The sequence below is a fragment of the Cervus elaphus genome, chromosome 6 (assembly GCF_910594005.1).
Source record: "Cervus elaphus chromosome 6, mCerEla1.1, whole genome shotgun sequence".
NCBI classification, from domain to species: Eukaryota; Metazoa; Chordata; class Mammalia; order Artiodactyla; family Cervidae; genus Cervus; species Cervus elaphus.
This window is the reverse complement of record NC_057820.1, coordinates 21,431,058-21,454,972: the sequence shown is the minus strand read 5'-3', so window position 1 is coordinate 21,454,972 and position 23,915 is coordinate 21,431,058. Positions and strand designations below refer to the sequence as shown.

Here is a 23,915-nt window from a genome sequence, read left to right as displayed (position 1 = left end):
GATCTTCCTGACCCAGGAATCAAACCGGGGTATCATTCATTGCAGGGTGATTCTTTACCAACAACAGGTTTAATTTTTTTTTCTCTTACTATCCAAAATCTATTAATTAGGATTTATTAGGATGTGGAGAAACAAATCAGTTACATAATCATATATATTATAATGATCAATAAATTATATAGGCCTATAATAGAAAGTGTGCCAGTATTTCATAAAAACAATATAATTCTTCACTGTTAAATAATTATGTAGGCCAAACTTCTAGAAATCAGTAGTTTTAATTTCAGTTACTTAGCCTATTTTTAGTTTGTTTTAAATTAACAATTAGATTTCCTCCTGCGTATTAATAATTATTTGGAAATGTTGAGTGATTTAGGACAATCAGAATGTTTGCCAATAGTCACATGTTCTTGGTAGCTGCTATCGCAGTCATACTTTTAGGCAAATACTAGATTTTTAAAATTAAAGTAAGAGAATATTCTTAAACTACATTTTTAAAAAATACAGGAATCTACATGTATGGAAGGAATCTACACTCTTTATGGAATATGTAATCTACTGGGAAACATTATGAAAGAACATAACATAAAAAAAACTCTTTTGCTCTCCAGAGTGGTTATCATGAAAGGCTCTCAGAGTACTTTGCAATCAATTTTTATGACCAACCCTTTACAAAAACCCTCAAAATCCAATAACTGACTCATAAACTAAATAGTAAATGGAAAGGGGAAAAATTAGGAAGCACAGTGCATTACACACAGTATCATAAACAGAGGCCTAAGTTACCATTATTAATGCTTTTGGTTATTGATAAGCATGCACACAGAGCCACATTTTTTGTGATAAAACTTTATCACAGACTCACAGCCATTTCAGGTCTGTTGCTGCCATCATCTCCTCCGTCTCAATGTTCTAGAATGCAAATCAGAGACATTAACACTGAGGTATGCTGGGAGGAAGCAAGTTTTAAATAAGTTTGAAATTTTGAGACTAGCAACAATTTTGAAAAAGAAAATTGAGCCTGTAATTACATATGTCAGTAGATATTCTGAATGGACATGGAAAAGGGGTAGTTTTAGAAAAAAGGTAAAAAGAATCTGAGAAATAAAAAGGTTCATGGGTCCAGACTGAAAAGGCAGCAGCTGGGGATCTGTTAACATGGTTGTATAAGAACACATCTGTGTCATGTGCATTAAAATGACTTTGCATTTAATGTGCATACTACTGAAACACTATAGTTGTTAGAAATATTCTCTCTTGGTTATTGACATTAATATTTTTGTGTGCCTTTGGCTAAAGTTGACCACATCATTTTGACAAATGGTGACAGCATCTATTCATATAAGCTTTTCATTTTTCTTCATAAGTACACGCTATGGTATTAATATGTTTAGTGTTCTTATTATTTGGCAAGGGTTAGCTTTATCTGAATTATCCTAAAAATAATATTCATCTAATCTGTTTTTATATTTAAAAATTAAAGTAATTACTGGATGGATGTATTGGGTGGGTAGTGGTGGTGGAGGCAGGTGGAAAAAGGAGAAGGAAGGAGACAATTATGAATAAAAGAAAAGATGGGAAGTACACATTTTTTGACATTGACAAAAAGTCTTGCCAAGCATGCTGAGATCTATGGTTATAAAATAATTTAGTACAATATGTGTTTTCTTATGGCAAAGCCCATTGTAGGGGAGCAATTCTACTGTTTCCCCTTCCTCTCAGAGACCTTCTTTAGGTTAAATCCAAACACTTAGTAAACATGTATGTTATGTTATATCACACAATTTTCAATCTAGACATGATCTCACAGACCATCCAGTTCTTTTAGAGAAGACAAAATTATTTTCTGATTTCTTAAAACAAATTCTTGCATTCTTTCTATTAAGTCTGTTGTTCGCACACAGGACCAGTTTTTCTCATCTATATCCCACTCTGTATACTATAAATATTTTTTTTTTTTATCATTCAGTTCCTACAATATTGAATTTTCCTCATTTATTTAAAGATGCATTTCCCAAATTTGCTTAATTTATCTCCTTCTTTTCCTTCCCTCCACCAGTTACCAGTTCAGGACCTCTATCTTCCTTGCCTAAGTTATGATACCCTTGAAGATGGACTTCCCTGGTGGCTCAGATGATAAAGCGTCTGCCTATAATATGGGAGACCTGGGTTCAATCCTTGGGTTGGAAAGATCCCCTGGAGAAGGAAATGGCAACCCACTCCAGTACTCTTGCCTGGAAAATCCCATGGACCGAGGAGCCTGGTAGGCTACAGTCCATGGGGTCGCAAAGAGTCAGACACGACTGAGCAACTTTGCTTTCTGAAGATGTGAAGGACCAGGTTTTATTTTTTGTGGCACTTTCAGACCCTTTCTGGGCTTCCCAAGTGGCCCTAGTGGTAAAAAAAAAATCCGCCTGCCAATGCAGGGGATGCAGGAGACGTGGGTTCAATCCCTGACTTGGGACCATCCCTGGACACGGAAATAGCAACTCACTCCAGTTTTCTTGCCTGGAAAACTCCATAGACAGAAGAACCTGCAGGGTTACAGTCCACAGGGTCACAAGGAGCGGGGCACAAATGAGTGACTGATCATGTACACACACACCGTGCCTGATCCAGTTATGTTAAATTATTGCTGAGTGATTAAGTTTGCTTTGATGAGTGTCAATGGCAAGGATGGACCAAAACATCTTTTATTGTAATTACTGTGATAAATTTTGCCATACTCAGAGAATGCTGGATATCCTGGAGAATTAGAGCCAAGTTCAACGAGTGAATTAGCTCTTAATGGAGTTGGCATCCCTTCCTTAAATGCTTCTTCTAGAGTGTTTAATGAAGACTACTGAAGGCTAGGTCTTCTTTTTGTGTTGGCTTAATTGTGAGTGGTGGTGTTGTATTATTACCATGGCTGCAAAAACACTTTGCTACCTGATGAGCTCTGACATTGTATTCAGAGGCTAGAAAGAAGATGCTGATTTAAAATAGATCAAGTTTCTCCTCTGAGGAATTCTATAGAGGTCAGTGAGTATTTTAGAGGTGCTAAATATACTCCTCAGAAAAACAGCTTGTTTCCACCTTGTCTCTAGAGTTTTAAAGATGTCACTTCTTATTTTCTCCAGAAATTTCATCTGAATTTTTTTTTTACCTTCAAATCAGTACCTAGTTATTTGAGTTTATTAAGTACTTGCAAGTTTTCATTAAAAACCAACCACATCACAGTATTTCTTATTTTCATCTAAAATGAAAATCTGTTGAATCTTATTTGAGGATAAAAAGTGCTCAGTTGTTCCTCTATACACTTTATCCCAGTGGTTTCTGGAATCTGTCTCTGCTACATGTAACGTGTGAGATGGTGAAAATGTCAGATGAAGGAATATGGAGGGCCTTGTTAGCCATGTTTAAAAAAAAAACAAAAAGAAGAGAAAGAAAATTTAATCTGAAGGCAGTGGAAAGCCAATGGAGGTTTTCTAAGAAGTGTGATTAAATCAGATCACTGTTTTTAAATAAACACTCTAACTCAGTTGTGAAGAGTGGAATGGAGAGGGTGCCCAAGGGACCTGAGGAAACCAGAAAAGAGGCTATCTTTGGAGTCTAGATGTCAGTTTCTGGCTTAGACAAGAAAGCAAAAGCAATGAGGTTGGAAAGAAATCAAAGCCTTTAAGTGATATATTTGGGAGAATGAAATAAAAGGTCCTGTACTTCAGGGGTAAAGAAGAGTCAAGGGTCACAACTGTCTTCCAAGTGTCTTCTATGAACCATGGAGAGAAGAGAGAAAGATGTATTCTGAAGGAGGGAACACATGGGGACCAGCAAGTTTAGGAAGCATGGAAGAGAAAAAAATTCAATTTTATACTCATTTTCATCTGGTGATGTCTTGTAGGCAGTTGGACTTGGGGGGTTGGAGCTCAGAAGAGTGATCCGGCTAGTTATATAAACGTGAGAACCATATGCATGTAGGATATAAGTTATGGATATAGATATACAGTAAGTCCCCTACATACGAACCTTCAAGTTGCAAACTTTCAAAGATGTGTGTCCCACCACCGTCAGGCGTGAGTGACATTGCCGCTCGTCCCCTGCCTCCTGTGGCTGACCATCCTTCAGCGCTACCATCTCCCACCTCCTCGCCCTCCTCCATCAGCAGCTCTTGTTGCCTGTTCACTTGATGCCAGCCCCCTGTACACCAGCTGTTGTGCTGTGCTACTGTACTTTTCAAGGTACTGTACCATAAGATCAAAAATGCTCTATTTCTGTGTTTGTTTTTTATGTATTATTTGTGTGACAAGTATTATAACCCCATTACAGTACAGTACCACGTAGCCAGCTGTGTTTGTTGGGCACCTAGGCTAACTTTGTTGGACTTATGAACAAATTGGACTTATGACTGTGTTCTCAGAGTGGAACTTGTTTGTACATAGGGGACTGACTGTAGTCTCAGAGCGTACAGAGGCAGGAAAAGGCCTAGAAGAGAACTCCAAGACCATTGAACTTTTAAAAGCTAGTTAAGGAGAAGAGGAGCCTGCAAAGAAGACAGGAAAGACAGCTGATGGAGAACCAGCCATCTAGCTGACCAACCAAACAACTGGTCACAGGGCAAAAATGATGTGATGGAAACTGAAGGAGAGTTTTGAAGAGAAGAGAGTGGTCACAGACTCACATGCCCCTGAGAGTGACGTAGTATGAGAACAGAAAAAAATTGCCTAGGAGACCTTCCCTGGAGGTTCAGTGGTTAATACTTTGAGCTCCCGATGCACGGGGCATGGGTTTGATCCCTGGTTGGGGAACTAAGATCCCACATGCCACTCAGTCAAAAAAAAAAAAATTGCCTAGGATATCATTGCCTGTGATAAAGATAGTTTCAGTGGACCAGTGCATAACACTAGATGGGAAAGGGCTGAGCAGAAAGTGTATGGTTAGAACATGGGAATAGGGATGGCTGCTAACTGTTTCAAGAAGCTTTGCTGTGAGAGAGGAGAGAGTTTGTAGCAGAAGTGGACCGTGGAGAGGAAGGCTTGTTTTAGAATTCATTTGCTTGTTCTAAAAAACGGGGAAAGAAGTGGGGGAGAGAGAGGAAAAAAAAAGAGAGAGAGGAAGAGAGATAATGATATAGGAATGAGAAGGGATAGTCAAAATAAAAAATCCTGAGAAGGCAGAAGGAGAGAGCCAGTGTAGAATGAAGGTCTAAGAGGAGGTGAATCTCTTCTTTTGAAACCAAAGGGAAGAAATTGAAGAATTGATATGTGAGTAATCTTGTAGGATATCTAATCTGTACAGTATCTAATCTGATGCCTTTACTTCCGTTGTGAAGGAGGAGTTAAGATGGTCTGCTTTGAGACAGGAGGATATAGGGTTAAAGAGAGAAGAAGGAAAAGTCACTGCAGAAAATGAGTGATTTGAAGGGAAAAACACATAGTAAGATCGGGGGTGGTGCCAAGCAACCATCTGAAACTGGCAGCTCTGCCTGGGTTGTGGTGGCCATCTGTTCACCTGCGATGCCTTCTGAGAGCGTTTGGCCCCTCGGCGGGAGTGGTGCATTAGGGGACAGCCAGATATCCACGGAGGCAAAGAGGTTGAAGCAATTGTCAGTGAAATTGTTAGGAAAACCTTAGAGTCGCTGAGAGCCCAGTTCTAAGGAGATGGTTGCAGCCACCATACCCACCATCTAGCCCAGAAGGGAGATGGTGAAGGACGGGCGTGCTTTAGTCTATGGGGCCACAAAGAGTCGGACGTCACTTAGCAGCTGAACAACAACAACAAAAATCCCATAGCACAGTAACTTCCAAACTTTTCTTAGCTTCTGACACCTGTCAGCCCCATTCCTGGTAGCAGTTACCTCTGGTCTTTCTTCTGGATCCTTCCCTTGACATTGGCAGAGGCCAGGGGAAAGCTGGAATTATGACACATGGACACATCATGTCTGCATGAGCTAGAAGCTGTGGAACCAGAACTCCAGCACTTTAGAATAACAGACAATGTGGAAGTCTAGTGATCTCATCACAAGAAATAACTTAAATAAATTCAGTGTTGTTTTTATTACAAAGTGCAAAAGAGCTCTCCTTGCCTGATGATTAAGCACTAGGCCTCATCTGCAACCCACAGGAACTTCATAAGCAATAGGGCAACATCAGACACAAGTCTCTTATCCTTTTAGAGTGAGCGTTATGTTTTTCTTTCTTACAATATGGTAATGTATTAAGTCCAGTTTAATAGAACCTCAAGTTTTTACTCAGAGTGTTTAGCATCTTATTAGCATAATAAACAAGGCCTCTCATTTCTTTCATGTCAACTTACCTAAAGTATGTTTTCTAGTCACTTCCCCAGATACCATGGTATATTGCTGAATATTTGGAAATGGAAAAGCACAAAGCTTAACTGGAAATTTTTTCATACACTTCCACTTATACTTTGGTAAGTATAATACCAAAGTCTTTTTATTTGAAAGAGATAATGATGCTTAGATTTTTGCCTACATTCCTATGACTGTTATTTTTATACTGTGTCATTTTTTAAACTCAGTAAACTGAGATAAGGACTTCCCTGGTAACTCACTGGTAAAGAACTCATCTGCCAATAGAGGAGACGTGGGTTCGATTCCTGGTCAAGGAAATGGCAACCCACTCCCGTATTCATTCATGTCCTGAGAAATCCCATGGACAGAGGAGCCTGGTGGGCTACAGTCCATGTGGTTGTGAAAGAGTTGGACATGACCTAGAGACTAAACAACAACAAAACTAAGCTAAATATAGTATATATTTTGTTATTCTTACATAGCACATGTTTCTTTCATCTTCTGGAGTATTGTTGTGAATATAGATAATCCTTGCTGGTCCTCTTGCAAAGAATGAAATATCCGGGATTGGGTGTTAAATTCAGGTTCCCACCTTTAAAAGTCCTGGACTATAAGTAGGAATGCATGTTACCCAAAATAACTGATCATAACAAAGACTTTACAATAGGAAATAGAGATCTGCCAAAGCTCATTAATTTCTCAGGCACAGGTCTGAAAGCGCTTTTAAACTTAAATAGAAGGTTAAGAAAAATACAATTTAATTAGGCCTACCATCATTCAAGCTTTTCTTGAGAACTAAGGCTGAATTGATATTTTTTTTTCACTATGTATAAAGAAACTAATTTGTTGAAAATCATCCTCAGTGTTCTTAGTTGGAACAAACTACTAGATTCATTGACTTGAAGCATTTTCATGATTTTTTAAATTTAGATGTTTTAGGGATTCCTTCATCAAAGAGCTGATGGCCAAATGGTACATTTAATGAGGTTTCCACTGAAAATGCATGGTCACAATGGATCCTAATAGAAGAATATACAGGCACACAATAATCTCAGATTTTACTAACATATAGGTCCTTATAATCAAATTGCTATGGTTGAATGAACCCAAAGATTCCACCTGCAATGCAGGAGACACAAGAGATGTGAGTTTGATCCCTGGGTTGGGAAGATCCCCTTTAGGAGGAAATGGCAACCCTCTCCAGTATTCTTGCCTGAAAAATCCCATGGACAGAGGAGCCTGGTGGGCTACAGGCCATGGGGTCGCAAAGAGTTGGACACGACTGAGCAACTGAGCATGCCCACACATGCCCGTGCACACACATACACACAGACAGACACGCAGTCTCCCTAGATTCTTTATGGTTTCTCAGAATGGATGAGATCATGAAGGAGGAGGATTTCAACGCTAATATGGTAATATAAGCACTCTGGAGGCTTCACCAGTGACATGTTTTGTTTGTACGTGATCATCAATCGTTTTCTTCATACCCTGTCTTACTCCAAGATTATTACCTCTGCAAACTCTTCATTCAAGCCTTCAAAGCCTTCCCACCAATTTGCCTCCTTAGTCAGATTCCTTTCCTCTGTGCTCCTTCCTGGGCTTCTCACAACTGTCAAATCCATGTGCAGCTTTTTCCTACACAGAACCCAGTCTTTCTTTGCCTCCACATCTTGGAATATGCCATCCCTTTTGCTTCTTTATTTGTGCTGATTCATGTTCCCTTTCACAATTTGACATATATATGTATTTCTAATAAATACAAAACCCAAACCTTGATAGTTAATTCCATGTGGCCCTTCAAACCTCTTTCTCTTTCTGGGAAAGCAGGAGTAGTGAGTTGTTTTGCTATTTTTATCTTTAAGACTTTGGCCAATCCACTTAGATTCATTCTGTTTCCATATTATGAATAACGCTAGTGCTACTTTCCTGGTGGATCTGTAGTCCTGATTAAACAATATAGTGCATATAAAGCATGCATTTAGAACAGGGCTGGTACATGGTAAAGTTTAAATAAATATTATCATACTAAATCAAATATATATTTTCTAAGCCTTTCCTTGTGCTCAGTTCATTCAGAATAATGAGGAGACATTTACAGAACTCTCTAGATGATCCAGAATACTGAGACCTCTGCCTCTTATCAGGTAGAATGTCTTAAGTCACATGGATTTTTTCCTCAGTCTTGAGCTATTTGAATTTTCATGTCTTTTCAGGCATTAGATGATGTTAAAGTGTTGGTGGTTGTTAATTTTAGCACAGATACTAGTTAAAGATGTAATCCATTGTTGGCACTTGGGACTGTGCCTAGCATGCAGGGTGCACTCAATAACTGGTATTATTATTATTAATGTCATTGTTGTATTATGAGTGTCCAGGGTTTCTTTCTCCTTTCTGTTCTCCTAAATCAAGATTACATTGTATTTAAAAATAATGTCCAAAGTGCCTCTTAAAATGTAGTAATTAGTGAAAAGACAAGTTACTGATATCCTAGAGATTATTGTTTCCATCACTTAAAATCAGAACATTCATGACATTCTAATTTTGAGAGGGCCCTTTTAAAGTAAGAAAGCTAACTCAAGGTGAAGTATCTTAACAGATGTTTTCATTAAAAAATTTTTTTGCACTTCTGTGGAAAGCTTCAAAATCAACTCAGTAAGTACTTAGAGAGCAACTACCACAGGCTCAAGTGTTGTACTATGTGTTAATTCCCAAGGATGATTCGTAGAACATTAAAATCCAAAAATGGATTCTGAAAAATTTTGCCAGCTGCCAGGCTGGATTACTTTAAATCCATGTTTTCAAAATGTAAAACTCTGTTCTAAACGAAAAGTCTTTAGTAAAAACCTTTGCTTTCTAAATTTCCACAGATATTTTACCCTTTAAAAGAAGGCAGCTTCCACAGGCCAAGATCATTCTGTGCTTACTGAAACTTAAAAGGTTAAAAAAAAAGTTAAAACAAGCGCCTGGGGCCAAAAGAAGTCTTCAAAGGTATTTCTGTTCAGTTAGTTTCCTTTAGGAAATTCATAAATTCTTTCTCATATCCAGATATTAGCAATAACTTAAAAACAGGTGGCCCACTGGTAAAGAGTCCTCCTGCCAATACAGGAGATGTAAGAGACGTGGGTTCGATCCCTGGGTCGGGAAGATCCCCTGGAGAAGGGAATGCCACCCCACTCCAGTATTCTTGCCCCGGAAATCCCATGGATAGAGGAGCCTGGCAAAGCTACAGTCCATGGGGTCTTGAAAAAGAGTCGGACTGACTTAGCAACTAAAGAACAACAATAATAATTTGAAAATATTATGAATGTTTCTTTTGTTAAAGGATTTGTTCACAAGTCCATTTCCAGAAATTTCTGTTTTGAGACACTGCAAAAATGGACCTTCAGTTACCAGAGAACTAACCTTGGTAATTTGGTCCTTCACAGCATTGTTTTAGAGGAGACTAGAAGCTCTGATCTGTAGTATTTTGTCTACATAGCCTGGGAGGAGTTACACACTTTTCAGTTTTGGATTTCAATTGCCTCTCTTCCAAAGGTTCTCATTTTTATCGAAGTCCGAGTCGATTGAAGTCGTCAGGCCTGGACTTGGGGAGGGTAACGTGAGACGGCGTTCCTAGGAGTGAGGCGGGAACCTGAAACCGTAACCAGACACGGGGGTGGGATTAACGCCCCAAACTCCGCACCGGTTTCTAACTGACTGGAAGGGAAGAAGTGGGTGGAATCTTCTGACCCTGCCCCCGCGCCTCCGTAGCTAGGGACGCTTCGGCCAAGGCAACCGCGATGGATCAGGACGAGGCGTCGACCACCGTGGACAACATAGTCACGCAGTTCAACACCTACGAAGACTTCCTGGACTCGCAGATCACGACCCTGGACTTGTACTACCTGGAGGTGAGGGCGGCCGCCCAGTAGGGTGGCCACCGCCTTTGCGTTCCCTGGGTCCGCGCACGATCCTGAGCCCCCGCGTCGTGAGGTGTTCGCCCCCTGGCGGTGAAGCTTGGGGACTGCAGGCGCGGCAGTTTCCCGACCGCGGCTCCAAAGCCACCGCGGTGGAGAGCCGCCGTGTCCGTGTCCCTACCCCGCCCCGGCCCCTTCCCTACCTGGGTCTGCGCGGCATCCCGGCCCCTTGTGTCCGTGACGCCGCGCAGACCCGTGCCCGAGCGCACGCGCAGCACACGCGCCGCGGGAACCTCGGTTGTCTGCCCCGCGCCGCCCTCGCCGCCTCCTGGCCGCTCCCCTTCCAAAGTCCCGCCTCTTCGAGGTGGGGGGCTGGATTCGGAAACCCGCGGAGACCCTTCTGGGGTCTGCAGTTCAGGTCTGACACCCTGTTTCTCTTTGCCAGTTTGTACCAAAGAACAGAAGGCAGCATCCTTCCAGGTGTTGCTGGTGTTCTTCTGGGCATTTGGTTCCCTGAAGTCACACCCAGCTGGTTGGTTCAGAAAGCGCTTTAATTACGGGTACACGTTACAGCTCCCTGTAAATGCAGGCATAAGCTGACTCTTGTTTATCGAGTTGATGGAGCACAGCTACTGTTGACAGTTAAAAAAAAAAAAGAAAAAGCCTGCAGCACAACAAAATCGGACGTAATTGGGATTGGCTACAGTCCTTAAATGTGTTGGGGATGGGTGGGGAGCAGGTCGGGGGCAGGGAGGAGGACAGAAGGATAAAGTGCTTGGCCTCCTGGAGGAGAATCAGGATGAGCGGGGATGGGGGATGGGGGTGTTGGAATAATGGTCTGCGGGTCCTGAGAAGCAGGATATGGACCCAACTTCCCTGTAGCCCTGATATAGTCCCCAGACCAGGCTGATTAAATGGACGCTGACTTGGAAATTCTGCTGTTTTGGAGCCAGACCCCAGAACACCAAGTTGCCCCATATTTAGGCCAGAGAGGGCAAGCACTGCTGTGTGGGTCCACTTCGCATCTGAGTCTGAGAAGGATCTGTGTCCTGCAGTGAACTCAACAAATACTTATTCACCACAACAGTAATTCTGTCTTTTAGTGGATTGAAATTTTTGGACTTGGAGTCCAAAATGATCGTATTAAAAGTTAGATTTTACTGCAGTCGGTATTCTACAGTCTGAAAAGTGCTTCTCCAAAACACATTCATGTGCTACATAGGAACATAATTTTTTTTTAATACAATATATTTGACATGTACACAGTGCTTTCATTTATTTGTTTATCCTTCGCTGCACTGGGTCTTTGTTGCTGCCCTCCAGCTTTCTCTAGTTGTGGCTCCTGGGCTTCTCCTTGCTGTTCCTGGGCTTCTCATTGCCGTGGCTTTTCTTATTGTTGGAGCACAGGCTCTAGGTGTGAGGGCTTCAGTGGCTGCTGCACAGGCGCTTGGGAGTTGTGGCTTGCGGTCCCTGGAGCTTCAGTTCAGTCGCTCAGCTGTGTCCGACTCTTTGCGACCCCATGGACTGCAGCACACCAGGCTTCCCTGTCCATCACCAACTCTCAGAGCTTGCTCAAACTCATGACCGTGGAGTTGGTGATGCCATCCCACCATCTCATCCTCTGTCATCTCCTTCTCCTCCTGCCTTCAATCTTTCCCAGCATCAGGGTCTTTTCAAATGAGTCAGTTCTTTGCATCGGGTGGCCAAAGTATTGGAGTTTCAGCTTCAGTATCAGTCCTTCCAATGCATATTCAGGACTGATCTCCTTTAGGATGGACTGGTTGGATCTCCTTGCAGCCCAAGGGACACTCAAGAGTCTTCTCCAACACCACAGTTCAAAAGCATCAATTCTTTGGTGCTCAGCTTTCTTTATGGTCCAACTCTAACATCCATACATGACTACTGGAAAAATCATAGCTTTGACTAGACAGACTTTTGTTGGCAAAGTAATGTCTCTGCTTTTTAGTATGCTGTTTAGGTTGGTCATACTTTTCTTCAAAGGAGCAGGCATCTTTTAATCTCATGGCTGCAGTCACCATCTGCAGTGATTTTGGAGCCCCCAAAAAATAAAGTCAGCCACTGTTTCCCCATCTTTTTGCCATGAAGTGATGGGACCGGATGCCATGATCTTAGTTTTTTGAATGTTGAGTTTTAAGTCAACCTTTTCACTTTCCTCTTTCACTTTCATCAAGAAGCTCATCAGTTCTTCTTCTCTTTTTGCCACAAGGGTGCTGTCATCTGCTTATCTGAGGTTATTGATATTTCTCCTGGCAATCTTGATTCCAGCTTGTGCTTCATCCAGCCCAGCATTTCTCATGATGTACTCTGCATAGAAGTTAAATAAGCAGGGTGACAGTATACAGCCTTGATGTACTCCTTTCCCAATTTGGAACCAGTCCTTTGTTCAAATTACTGCACAACTGCTCTCATCTCACATGCTAGCAAATAATGCTCAAAATTCTCCAAGCCAAGCTTCAACAGTATGTGAACTGTGAACTTCCAGAGGTTCAAGTTGGATTTAGAAAAGGCAGAGGAACCAGAGATCAAATTGCCAACATCCACTGGATCATCAAAAAAGCAAGAGAGTTCCAGAAAAGCATCTACTTCTGCTTTATTGACTACGCCAAAGTCTTTGACTGTGTGGATCACAACAGACTGTGGAAAATTCTTAAGGAGATGAGAATACCAGACCACCTGATCTGCCTCCCTAGAGCTTTTAGGTTTCAATAATTGTGGTGCATGGATTCAGTGGTTTCAGCTGAAGGGCTCTAGAGCACTTGGTCAGTAGTTGTGGTTCATGGGGTTAGTTGCTCTGAGGCATGTGGAATCTTTGTAGCCAGGGACTGAACCTGTTTCCCCTGCATTGGTAGGTAGATTCTTACCCACTGTGCCACCAGGGAAGTCCAGGAACATACTTTTAAGGAACTGGAAACACCTCATTTTAGTCCCATCTTTTCAGTGAACAAATTGTGTGACCTTGGGCAGAAAATTTGATCTTTCTGGAATTATTCATTTAAAAAAGCCAGGTGGTATTTCCAATGTATTTTCTGACTTCAAAATCAAGCTTTTAGTATTTTATACAGATAATATAAAATTAAAATCATGAAGGTTCAGTTTTATGCCTTGCATGGAAGTCCCTGAAATAAATGAGGGGCAAAAAGTAGTGGTGCCAAACAATGTTTGCATCTAAATTTTTGAATATCTAAATAAACAGGAATGAAATATAGACAATAAATATCCCAATAGGATATAATTATCTTTGTAGCACATGTGCACAATTGCCAAGCTTAAGCATAATATTGTTAAGAAAGGTTTCAATTTTTTTTTAAGGCAGAGTTTTTCATGTGAGTTAGCAATGAAACTTATTGACATTGATTAGGAGTGAGAAATTAATACTTTGTGTTACATCAACCATAATTTCAAAGGTCTCCAAAATGGAAAATGATGACTATGTTTGGGGGAATGGTAAAGAAATTTACTTTTAAATTTGATACTAGTTAAGCCATTTGCTGTCAGCCAACTTCTTTCATTGGCCACTTTAGTGCTGACATAATGGGCTCATGGAGGAAGACGGAGGCTACACATGGGCCCAGTAGTATAGGTGCCCTCTTGCAAAGGCTGATGTAGCTGAATATCCAACTCAAATGACAGGCATTTGACCGTCAACAACCAAGTTGAATACCTACAATATAGCACCATTTCTCAAGGGAACCAACCAACCACCTGGTGGCAAATTGACAGCATTGGGCCCCTTCAACTTTGGAAAGGTCAACAATTCAATCTGATAGGAACAGATGCATTTGGTAGTAATGGGTTTGCCTCTTCTGGCTATAGTCATAAGTCTGCTCCACTATCTAATGGGGTTATTTTTTTTCTCTGTGGAGAGATTTTTTTTTTCTCTTGGAGAAAAGCTTTTAAATATCATGAAATTGTATCAAATGTTTTCCCCTTTCATGATAGAGGTAGTCATGTGTAACTAACCTGCTACCAAGTGGCTGGTTAATCCCTAAGCCTTGGGCTTTTCATTTTCTTTTCCCATAGCCTTCAATACACTTAGAGCCTTCAGTACACTTAGACGGAACCAATGCCATTATCTTTCTTATTGCCACTAAATTGTCCTCTGGCAGAAAACACTTGGTTACCCAAAGCCCTGACTTCATTGCAGGTCTGTAAAGTTGATAAATTAAATAACTTGGCCTCTGCACTTCACTGACTACAGCATAATCTTTCCTATGATAAACGGGGATTGTAATACTTTTAATAAGACCAGAGAACCAATTCTAAGTAAACTAGAACCATTCAGAGAATCTGTCCTTTAAATTTCCATTCCTCTGGAATCATTGCCAATAGCCAACTGTGACTCATTCGGAGTTCAATAAGAGAAGCAGAACATGGACACACACACACACATGTGGATGTGAATATATGTGTGTCATGTATGTTTACTTTTTTATAGAGATTTTCCCCTACACCATTATGAGAACTGTTTAAATTGTTGATGAAGGGCTGTTTCTTTAGTGTCTGGAACCTGAAGTCATTAGGACAGACATCCAGGAAGTAAAGTTACATGAGGTGTGGGGGAAACAAGGGGAAATGGACCTGTAAAAATATGCTGGAATTCATAAGGACAAACTGGAACTTGGATCAGGCCCTCACCTCTTCTACACTTCCAACTTTGATGGTATTAGATCTGCAGAAGAAGCTAATATCTTATAGTTACAGAGCTGAACATACTCATGCACCTGACCCAGGAGTTGGAGGAGGTAAAGGAGAAGATCCTGTAAGAGCGAGAACAATATGGCTGCTCTTCTTCTATCATCCAAATCTCTTGCAAATGTCTCTTGTGGTCTAACCTACCCTGTAAGTAACTAAGGAAGGAAAACTATGGAAACAAAGCTCTAGCTTAGCTTAGCTAAATTGACAGAATATAGATTCACTGCATCTGCCACATTTTACTTTTTTACAAGGAGTGAATTTAAGTCTGTCTTGTATAATTAAAAATTAATAAAAAGAAAAGCATGTAATTTTCTTAAATCATTTATAGGACTTGTGTAACCCTGATATCAATCCAGAAAATGATAGCACAAAATGGAAAGCTAAAGACTAATTTTACTTATTAACTGAGTGAGAAATGAATCTAGGAATATGATAAGAAACAATAGATCAGTTCAGTCCAGTCACTCAGTCGTGTCCGACTCTTTGCAACCCCATGAATCGCAGCACGCCAGGCCTCCCTGTCCATCACCAACTCCCAGAGTTTACTCAAACTCATGTCTGTTGAGTTGGTGATGCCATCCAGCCATCTCATCCTCTGTCATCCCCTTCTCTTCCTGCCCCCAACCCCTCCCAGAATCAGGGTCCTTTCCAGTGAGTCAACTCTTCGTGTGAGGTGGCCGAAGTATTGGAGTTTCAGCTTCAGCATCAGTCCTTCCAATGAACACCCAGGACTGATCTCTTTTAGGATGGACTGGTTGGATCTCCTTGCAGTCCAAGGGACTCTCAAGAGTCTTCTCCAACACCACAGTTCAAAAGCATCAATTTTTTTGGCGTTCAGCTTTCTTCACCTTCCAACTCTCACATCCATACATGACCACTGGAAAAACCATAGCCTTGACTAGACGGACCTTTGTTGGCAAAGTAATGTCTCTGCTTTTTAATATGCTGTCTAGTTTGGTCATAACTTTCCTTCCAAGGAGTAAGCATCTTTTAATTTCATGGCTGCAATCACCATCTGCAGTGATTTTGGAGCCCCCAAAAATAAAGTTTGACACTGTTTCCACTGTCTCCCCATCTATTTCCCATGAAGTGAGGGGACCAGATGCCATGATCTTAGTTTTCTGAATGTTGAGCTTTAAGCCAACTTTTTCACTCTCTTCTTTCACTTTCATCAAGAGGCTTTTTAGTTCCTCTTCACTTTCTGCCATAAGGGTGGGGTCATCTGCATATCTGAGGTTATTGATATTTCTCCCAGCAATCTTGATTCCAGCTTGTGCTTCTTCTAGCCCAGCGTTTCTCATGATGTACTCTGCATATACGTTAAATAAACAGGGTGACAGCCTTGATGTACTCCCTTTTCCTGTTTGGAACCAGTCTGTTGTTCCATGTCCAGTTCTGATTGTTGCTTCCTGACCTGCATATAGGTTTCTCAAGAGGCAGGTCAGGTGGTCTGGTATTACCATCTCTTTCAGAATTTTCCACAGTTTATCCAGAGACTGCTAAATACTACTGTTAAGTAGTATGGTTTATCATAGGAATGCAAGGATGGACTCAGACAGGAAAGATTGCACTTCTCATCAGAAATAATACAAGCCATGGGACAATGGGATAACGTTCTCTAAAGTGCTGAAAGGTTAAAAAGTCAACCTGTAACACTAATCCAGCAAAAATCTTTCAAAAATTAAGTGACATAACTGAAGAAATCAAAGAGAAAACAAAAAGTTCCTGTAAAAAATCAAAGAGAAGACCAGCAATCCAAAATCTAGGTGATGAAAGCAAAAGCAGTTCTAAGAGGGAAGTGTATAATGAAAGAAGCTTTTTAGGAAACAAGAAAAAGCTCAAATAAACAACCTAAACTTGCACCTAAAGAAACTAGCAGAAGACAAACATACAAAAGCTGAACTGAGTAGAAACAAAGAAACCATAAAGACCAGAGCAAAAAATAAGTGAATAGAGACTAGAAAAGCAATAGCAAAGATCAATGAAAGTAAGTTATTTCTTTGAAAGATAAATAAAATTGATAAACTTCTACCCAGTCTCATCAAGTAAAAGAGAAGGCCCAAGCGAATAAAATAAAAAATAAAAAAGGAAATGTTATAATTGATACTGCAGAAATACAAACGATTGTTTAAGAGACTACTATGACAATAAGATGGACAACCTTGTAGAAATGGACAAATTCCTAGAAATGTACACTCTCTCAAGACTGAAACAGGAAGAAACAGAAAATATGAACAGACCAATTACCAGTAATGAAATTGAATCAGTAATAAACTAACTCTCAGCAAACAAATTCCAGGAGCAGGTAGCTTCTCAGGTGAATTCTACCAAACATTTGGAGAAGAGTTAACTCCTATCCCTTTCAACACTTCAAAGAATTAAAGCAGAAGTAATACTTCCAAACTCATTCTACAAAGCCAACATCACCCAGATACCAAAACTGGACAAAGATATCACACACAAAAGAGAAAATTATAGATCAATATCCTCAAAAATCCTCAACAAAAGTTAGCAAACTGAATTCAATAATACATTAAAAGGATCATACACCATGGTCAAATGGGATTTATTCTAGAGATACAAGGATGGCTCAATTTTCACTAATCAATCAAAGTGGCTTAATAGTCACTAATCAAATTTCTTTTAACAATTTATTAATATGTTATTAACAAATTGCTGAATGAAAAGGATATGATCATTTCAATAGATGTAGTAAAAAGCTTTTGACAATATTCAGTATCCATTTCTGATAAAGACTTTCAACAAAGTGGGTATAAAGGAAACATACCTCAAAATAATAAAGGCTGTATATGACAAACCCACAGCTGTCATCATACTTAACAGTAGAAAGTTGAAGGCATTTTATCTAAGGACAAGAATAAGAGAAGGATGCCCACACTTGGCACTTTTGTTCAACATAGTATTGTAAATCCTAGTCATAGCGATTAGAGAAGAAAAAGAAATAAAAAGAATACAAATTGGAGAGGAAGAAGTAAAACCACCACTTTTTGCAGGTGATATGATACTATACATAATAAATCCTAAATGTTAGTCAGTCACTCAGTTATGTCCAACTCTTTGCGACCCCATGGACTGTAGCTTTCCAGGCTCGTCTGTGCATGGATTTCTCTAGGCAAGAAAACTGGAATGATTCATGTCAATGTATGACAAAACCCACTGCAATGTTGTGAAGTAATTAGCCTGCAACTAATAAAAATAAATGAGAAAAAAAAAAAAAGAAAACTGGAATGGGTTGCCATTTCCTTCTTCAGGGGATCTTCCCAACCCAGGGATCAAACCTGGGTCTTCTGCATTGCAGACAGATTCTTTGCTGTTTGAGCCGCCAAAGAAGCATTGCAGGTGGATTCTTTATCATCTGAGCCACCAGGGAAGCCCCAGTAAATCCCAAGACACCATCAAAAAATTACGAGAACTCATCATAAGATTTAGTAAAGTTACAGTATACAAAATTAATATGCAGAAACTTGTTGCTTTTCCATATGCTAACAGTGAACCAGCTGAAAGGGAAACTGAAAAAACAATCCTGTTTGTAACTACATCAAACAGAACAGAATACTTAAAGAGTGAATTTAACTAAGGAGATAGATTACCTATACTTGGAAAACCATAAGACACTGATGAAGGAAACTAAAGACAACACAAACAGATGGAAAGATACGAAGTGTTCATTGTTTGGAGGAATTAATGTTGTTAAAATGACTGTACTACCCAAGACAATCTACAGATTCAATGCAACCCCTGTTAAAATACCAGTGGGATTTTTCATAGAACTAGCACAAATTCTAAAATTTTATGGAAATACAGGAGACCTCGAAAATCCAAAACAATCTTAATATAGAAAGAACTGTATTTAAAATTAAACTGCAAGGCTATGGTAATCAAAATAATATAGTATTGATACAAAAGCAGACACATATCAATAGAACAGAAGAGTGAGCCCAGAAATGAACCCAGACTTTAGTGGGCAATTAATATATGACAAAGAAGACAAGAATATACAATGGGAAAAAGACAGCCTATTCAATAAATGCTTTTGGGAAAACTGGACAGCTATGTGCAAAAAGGTCAAACTGGACTACTTTCTTATACTATGTACAAAAATAAATTCAAAATGGATTAAAGACTTAAATGCAAGACTTGAAACTATGAAACTTATAGAAGAAAGCATAGCCCGTACGTTCTTTTACATTGGTCTGGGAAATATATTTTTGGAAATATCTCCCCAGGCAAGAAAAGCAAAAACAAAAATAGATAAATGGGACTACATCACATTAAAAGGCTTTTGCATAGCAAAAGAAACTATCAACAAAACAAAAAGGCCATTTACTGAATGGGAGATGATATTTGCAGATGATACATTTAAGACGGGGTTAATACCCAAAATATCCAAAGAACTCATACAATTCTATGTCAGAAAGACCCAAACAAAATGATTAAAGAAATGACAGATAATCAGAATATACATTCTTCCACAGAAGATCCACACATGGCCAGCAGATGCATGAAAAGTTGCTCAGTGTCACTAGTCATCAGGGAAATGCAAATCAAAACCAGAAGGTAACACCTCACAAATTTCAGAATGGCTGTTATGAAAAAGACAACAAATAACAAATACTGATGAGGTTGTTGAGAAAAGGGAACCTTTATGCACTGTTGAAGAGCATGTAAATTGCTGCAGCCACTGTGGAAAAGAGTATGGAGACTCCTCAAGAATTTAAAACTAGAGCTACTATATGATCCAGCAATTCTACTCCAAAGAAAATGAAAATATTAATTCAAAAAGACATAGGCACCCCTATGTTCATTGCATAATTATTTATACTAGCCAAGATGTGGAAACCCTAAGTTCCATCAACAGAGGAATGAATAAAGATATGGTTACAATAGAATATTACTCAGCCATAAAAAAGGATGAAACATTGCCATTTCTGCCAACATGGATGGACCTAGAGGGCATTATGCTAAATGAAATAAATCAGACAGACAAAGACAAATACTCCATGATCTTGCTTATATGTAGAGTCTAGAAAATCAAAACAAATGAACAGATATATTTAACAAAGCATAAGTAGAGTCATAGATACAGAGAACAAACAAGTGATTGCCAAAGGGGAATGAACTGGAGGGAGGAGAGAAATAAGTGAGGGATATTAAGAGGTGCAGACCTCCAGGTGCATAGAAGTGAGTGAGTTATGGGTATGAAATGTACAGTGTGGGGAATAGAGTCAGTAACTATGTGATATCTTTGTATGGTGAGATATTTGTTAACTGGATATCATGGTTATTATTTGATAGGAATATGAAATCTCTGTGCTGTGTAACTGAAACTAACAGTGTTCTAGGTCAATGTACTTTAAAAACAAATAAAGAAACCTACTCTTAGAAAAAGAGATCAGATTTGTGGTTACTAGAGATTCAGGAGGGTGGAGGGAGGGGGAATTAAATTAAGGCAGTGCAAAGGTACAAACTTGGAATTATAAGATGAATGAGTACTTGAGATATAATGTACAACATGACAAATATAATTAACGCTGCTTTATGTCATAGCTCAGTTGGTAAAGAACCCACCTGCAATGCAGGAGATCCCGGTTTGATTCCTGGGTCGGGAAGGTCCCCTGGAGAAGGGATAGGCTATCCACTCCAATATTCTTGGGTTTCCCTGGTGGCTCAGCTGGTAAAGAATCTACCTGCAGTGCGGGAGACCTGGGTTCGATCCCTGGGTTGGGAAGATCCCCTGGAGAAGGGAAAGGCTACCCACTCCAGTATTCTGGCCCAGAGAATTCCATGGACTGACTACTTTCCAGTAGTCATGTATGGATGTGGGAGTTGGACTATAAAGAAAGCTGAGCACTGAAGAATTGATGCTTTTGAACTGTGGTGTTGGAGAAGACTCTTGAGAGTCCCTTGGACTGCAAGGAGATCCAACCAGTCCATCCTAAAGGATATCAGTCCTGGGTGTTCATTGGAAGACTGATGTTAAAGCTGAAACTCCAATACTTTGGCCACCTCATGCGAAGAGCTGACTCATTGGAAAAGACCCTGATGCTGGGAAAGATTGAGGGCAGGAGGAGAAGGGGATGACGGAGGATGAGATGGTTGGATGGCATCACCGACCCAATGGACATGGGTTTGGGTGGACTCCAGGAGTTGGTGATGCACAGGGAGACCTGGCATGCTGCGGTTCATGGGGTCGCAAAGAGTTGGACATGACTGAGTGACTGAACTGAACTGAACTGAATACAGTCCATGGGGTCGCAGAGTTGGACACGACTGAGCGACTTTCACTTCACTCACTTATATCATATACGAAAGTTGTTGAGAGTACATCCTAAGAGATCTCATCCCAAGGGAAAAAATATATATTTTTCTTTTTCTTTAATTTGGTATCTGTATGAGATAGATGTGAACTAAACTTATTGCAGTAATAATTTCATGATGTATATAAATCAAATCATTATACTATACACCTTGAACTTATATAGTGCTGTATGTCAATTATATCTCAATAAAATTTGAAGAAAAAATTAAGGTGAAATAAATATTTTCTTTAGTCAAAAAAAAAAAAGTCAAGATAACTTGTTGTTAGTAGGACTGTTAAAAAAATATTTATTTGTTTGGCTGTGCCAGGTCTTAACTGCGACACAAGGACATGTGAACTCAACAAGTTGTGGCATGTGAGCACCTAAGTTGCAGCACGTGGGATCTAGTTCCCTGACCAGGGATCGAACCTGGGCTTCCTGCAATGGGAACATGGTGTCTCAGCCACTGGACCACCAGGGAAGTCCCTTAGCAGACCTTTCCTACAAGAATTGTTAAAGTTTTTGAGGTAGAAGAAAAATCGTGTTTCTGTAAGAAACTTGGATCTACACAAAATAATGAAAATCACCAGAAATGCAAATGAATGAATGAATATGTGAGTGAATAAAACTTTTATTTCTGTTTCTTTAAAGATAAGTTATTTAAAGATGATTAACCATTTAAAGTAGAGAGATGACTTGTGACTCCACCAGTTAGAACATGGTTATGGTTAAGTGGGGAAACAACTTCAACTTTCTACTTGATCTTGTCATTTGTTACAATACAAAGAAGGCTGAGCACCAAAGAATTGATGCCTTTGAACTGTGGTGCTGGAGAAGACTCTTGAGAGTCCCTTGGACTGCAAGGAGATCAAACCAGTCAATCCTAAAGGAAGTCAACACTGAATATTCATTGGAAGGACGGATGCTGAAGCTGAAGCTCCAGTACTCTGGCCACATGATGCGAACAGCTGGCTCATTGGAAAAGACCCTGATGCTCGGCAAGATTTAAGGCAGGAGGAGAAGGGGATGACCGAGGAGATGGTTGGATGGCATCACTGACTCAATGGACATGAGTTTGAGTAAGCTCCAGGAGATAGTGAAGGACAGAGAAGCCTAGCATGCTGCAGTCCATGGGATCATAAAGAGTCAGACATGATTTAGCGACTGAACAACAACATATTAGTGTCAATGAGCACAGAACTATCCAAATGATTCAGTGTGGCTCTGGTAGGGTACACAACAATGCATAATTCACTCCATATGCAAAATTAATGCTGTAGTTGGGTTGGGTTTAATTCAATCACTGTTATATGTGATGAACCATGGTTCCTTATACCTGGCTGGTCAGTTCCGTAGCACGCTGTGGTATAGAGCAGAAAGAGGTGTAGGAAAAAGAACAAGAAGAACTAGTCAATACAGCAACTTTTTAATGGTCTTTATTATATAAAATGCTCTGTTGACCACAAGCAACTTATGTTCTGCTGCTAGAAGAACCCCACAGTCTCACAGAGCTCAGCTATGAATTCTTCCCTTGAGCTCACTTTTAGTAATGTATTTAAGAAAATTTATACTCAAGTCATCTCATTTTTTGTAAATCAAACTCAAAATCTGCATCCCTTTTCTATTAAATGTTCACTCCACTAGGTGGAGGCATTTGCTCAGTTTTGTGGTTCAGAGGACAGTATCCTGGGATAGAGTATAGTGAGCAGGGGAACAAGTCATGAAAGAAAGAACCCTGGCAAGCCCTGATGCTTTGCATTGTCTTCTCTTGGCAAATGTACCCATATTGCTACACAGGTTTCAGTATTTGCTTTTAGTGTTTAGCAAAATAAAGTAGTCAGGTTTTCCATGTTGACAGTATCTGAATTTTTTATTTTGTTTGAGTAATTTGAACTTTAGCCACTGTGGGTTGAATAGATTATTAACCATGAATTAAGTTTTCTCATTTTAATTCTGCTAGACAGGAAGTGAAGAAGAACTAAAGAGCCTCTTGATGAAAGTGAAAGAGGAGAGTGAAAAAGTTGGCTTAAAGCTCAACATTCAGAAAAGTAAGATCGTGGCATCCATTCCCATCACTTCATGGTAAATAGATGGGGAAACAGTGGAAACAGTGGCTGACTTTATTTTTTTGGGCTCCAAAATCACTGCAGATGGTGATTGCAGCCATGAAATTAAAAGATGCTTACTCCTTGGAAGGAAAGTTACGACCAACCAAGGAAAGTTACGACCAACCTAGACAGCATATTAAAAATCAGAGACATTACTTTGTCAACAAAGGTCCATCTAGTCAAGCCTATGGTTTTTCCAGTGGTCATGCATGGATGTGAGAGTTGGACTATAAAGAAAGCTGAGCGCCGAAAAATTGATGCTTTTGAACTGTGGTGTTGGAGAAGACTCTTGAGAGTCCCTTGGACTGCAAGGAGATCCAACCAGTCCATCCTAAAGGAGATCAGTCTTGAATATTCATTGGAGGGAATGAAGCTGGAGGGAATGAAGTTTCAGCTGAAGCTGAAACTCCAATACTTTGGCCACCTGATGTGGAGAACTGACTCATTTGAAAAGACCCTGATGCTGGGAAAATTGAGGGCAGGAGGAGAAGGGGACAACTAAGGATGAGATGGTTGGATGGCATCACTGACTTAATGGACATGGATTTGGGTGGATTCCGGGAGTTGATGATGGACAGGGAGG

At 40.0% G+C, this 23,915-nt stretch overlaps 1 protein-coding gene across 1 annotated transcript in view; it reads left to right on the top strand.

The window, feature by feature from the left end:
- Positions 1–10,028: 10,028 nt before the first annotated feature.
- The window catches only part of CFAP299 (cilia and flagella associated protein 299), a 649,220-nt gene continuing 635,333 nt past the window's right edge, over positions 10,029–23,915 (top strand). Inside the window, exon 1 of the mRNA XM_043906382.1 lies at positions 10,029–10,182. Within this exon, the coding sequence (XP_043762317.1) occupies positions 10,072–10,182 (111 nt within the window). The 5' untranslated portion in view covers positions 10,029–10,071. The remainder of the gene's footprint in view (positions 10,183–23,915) is intronic.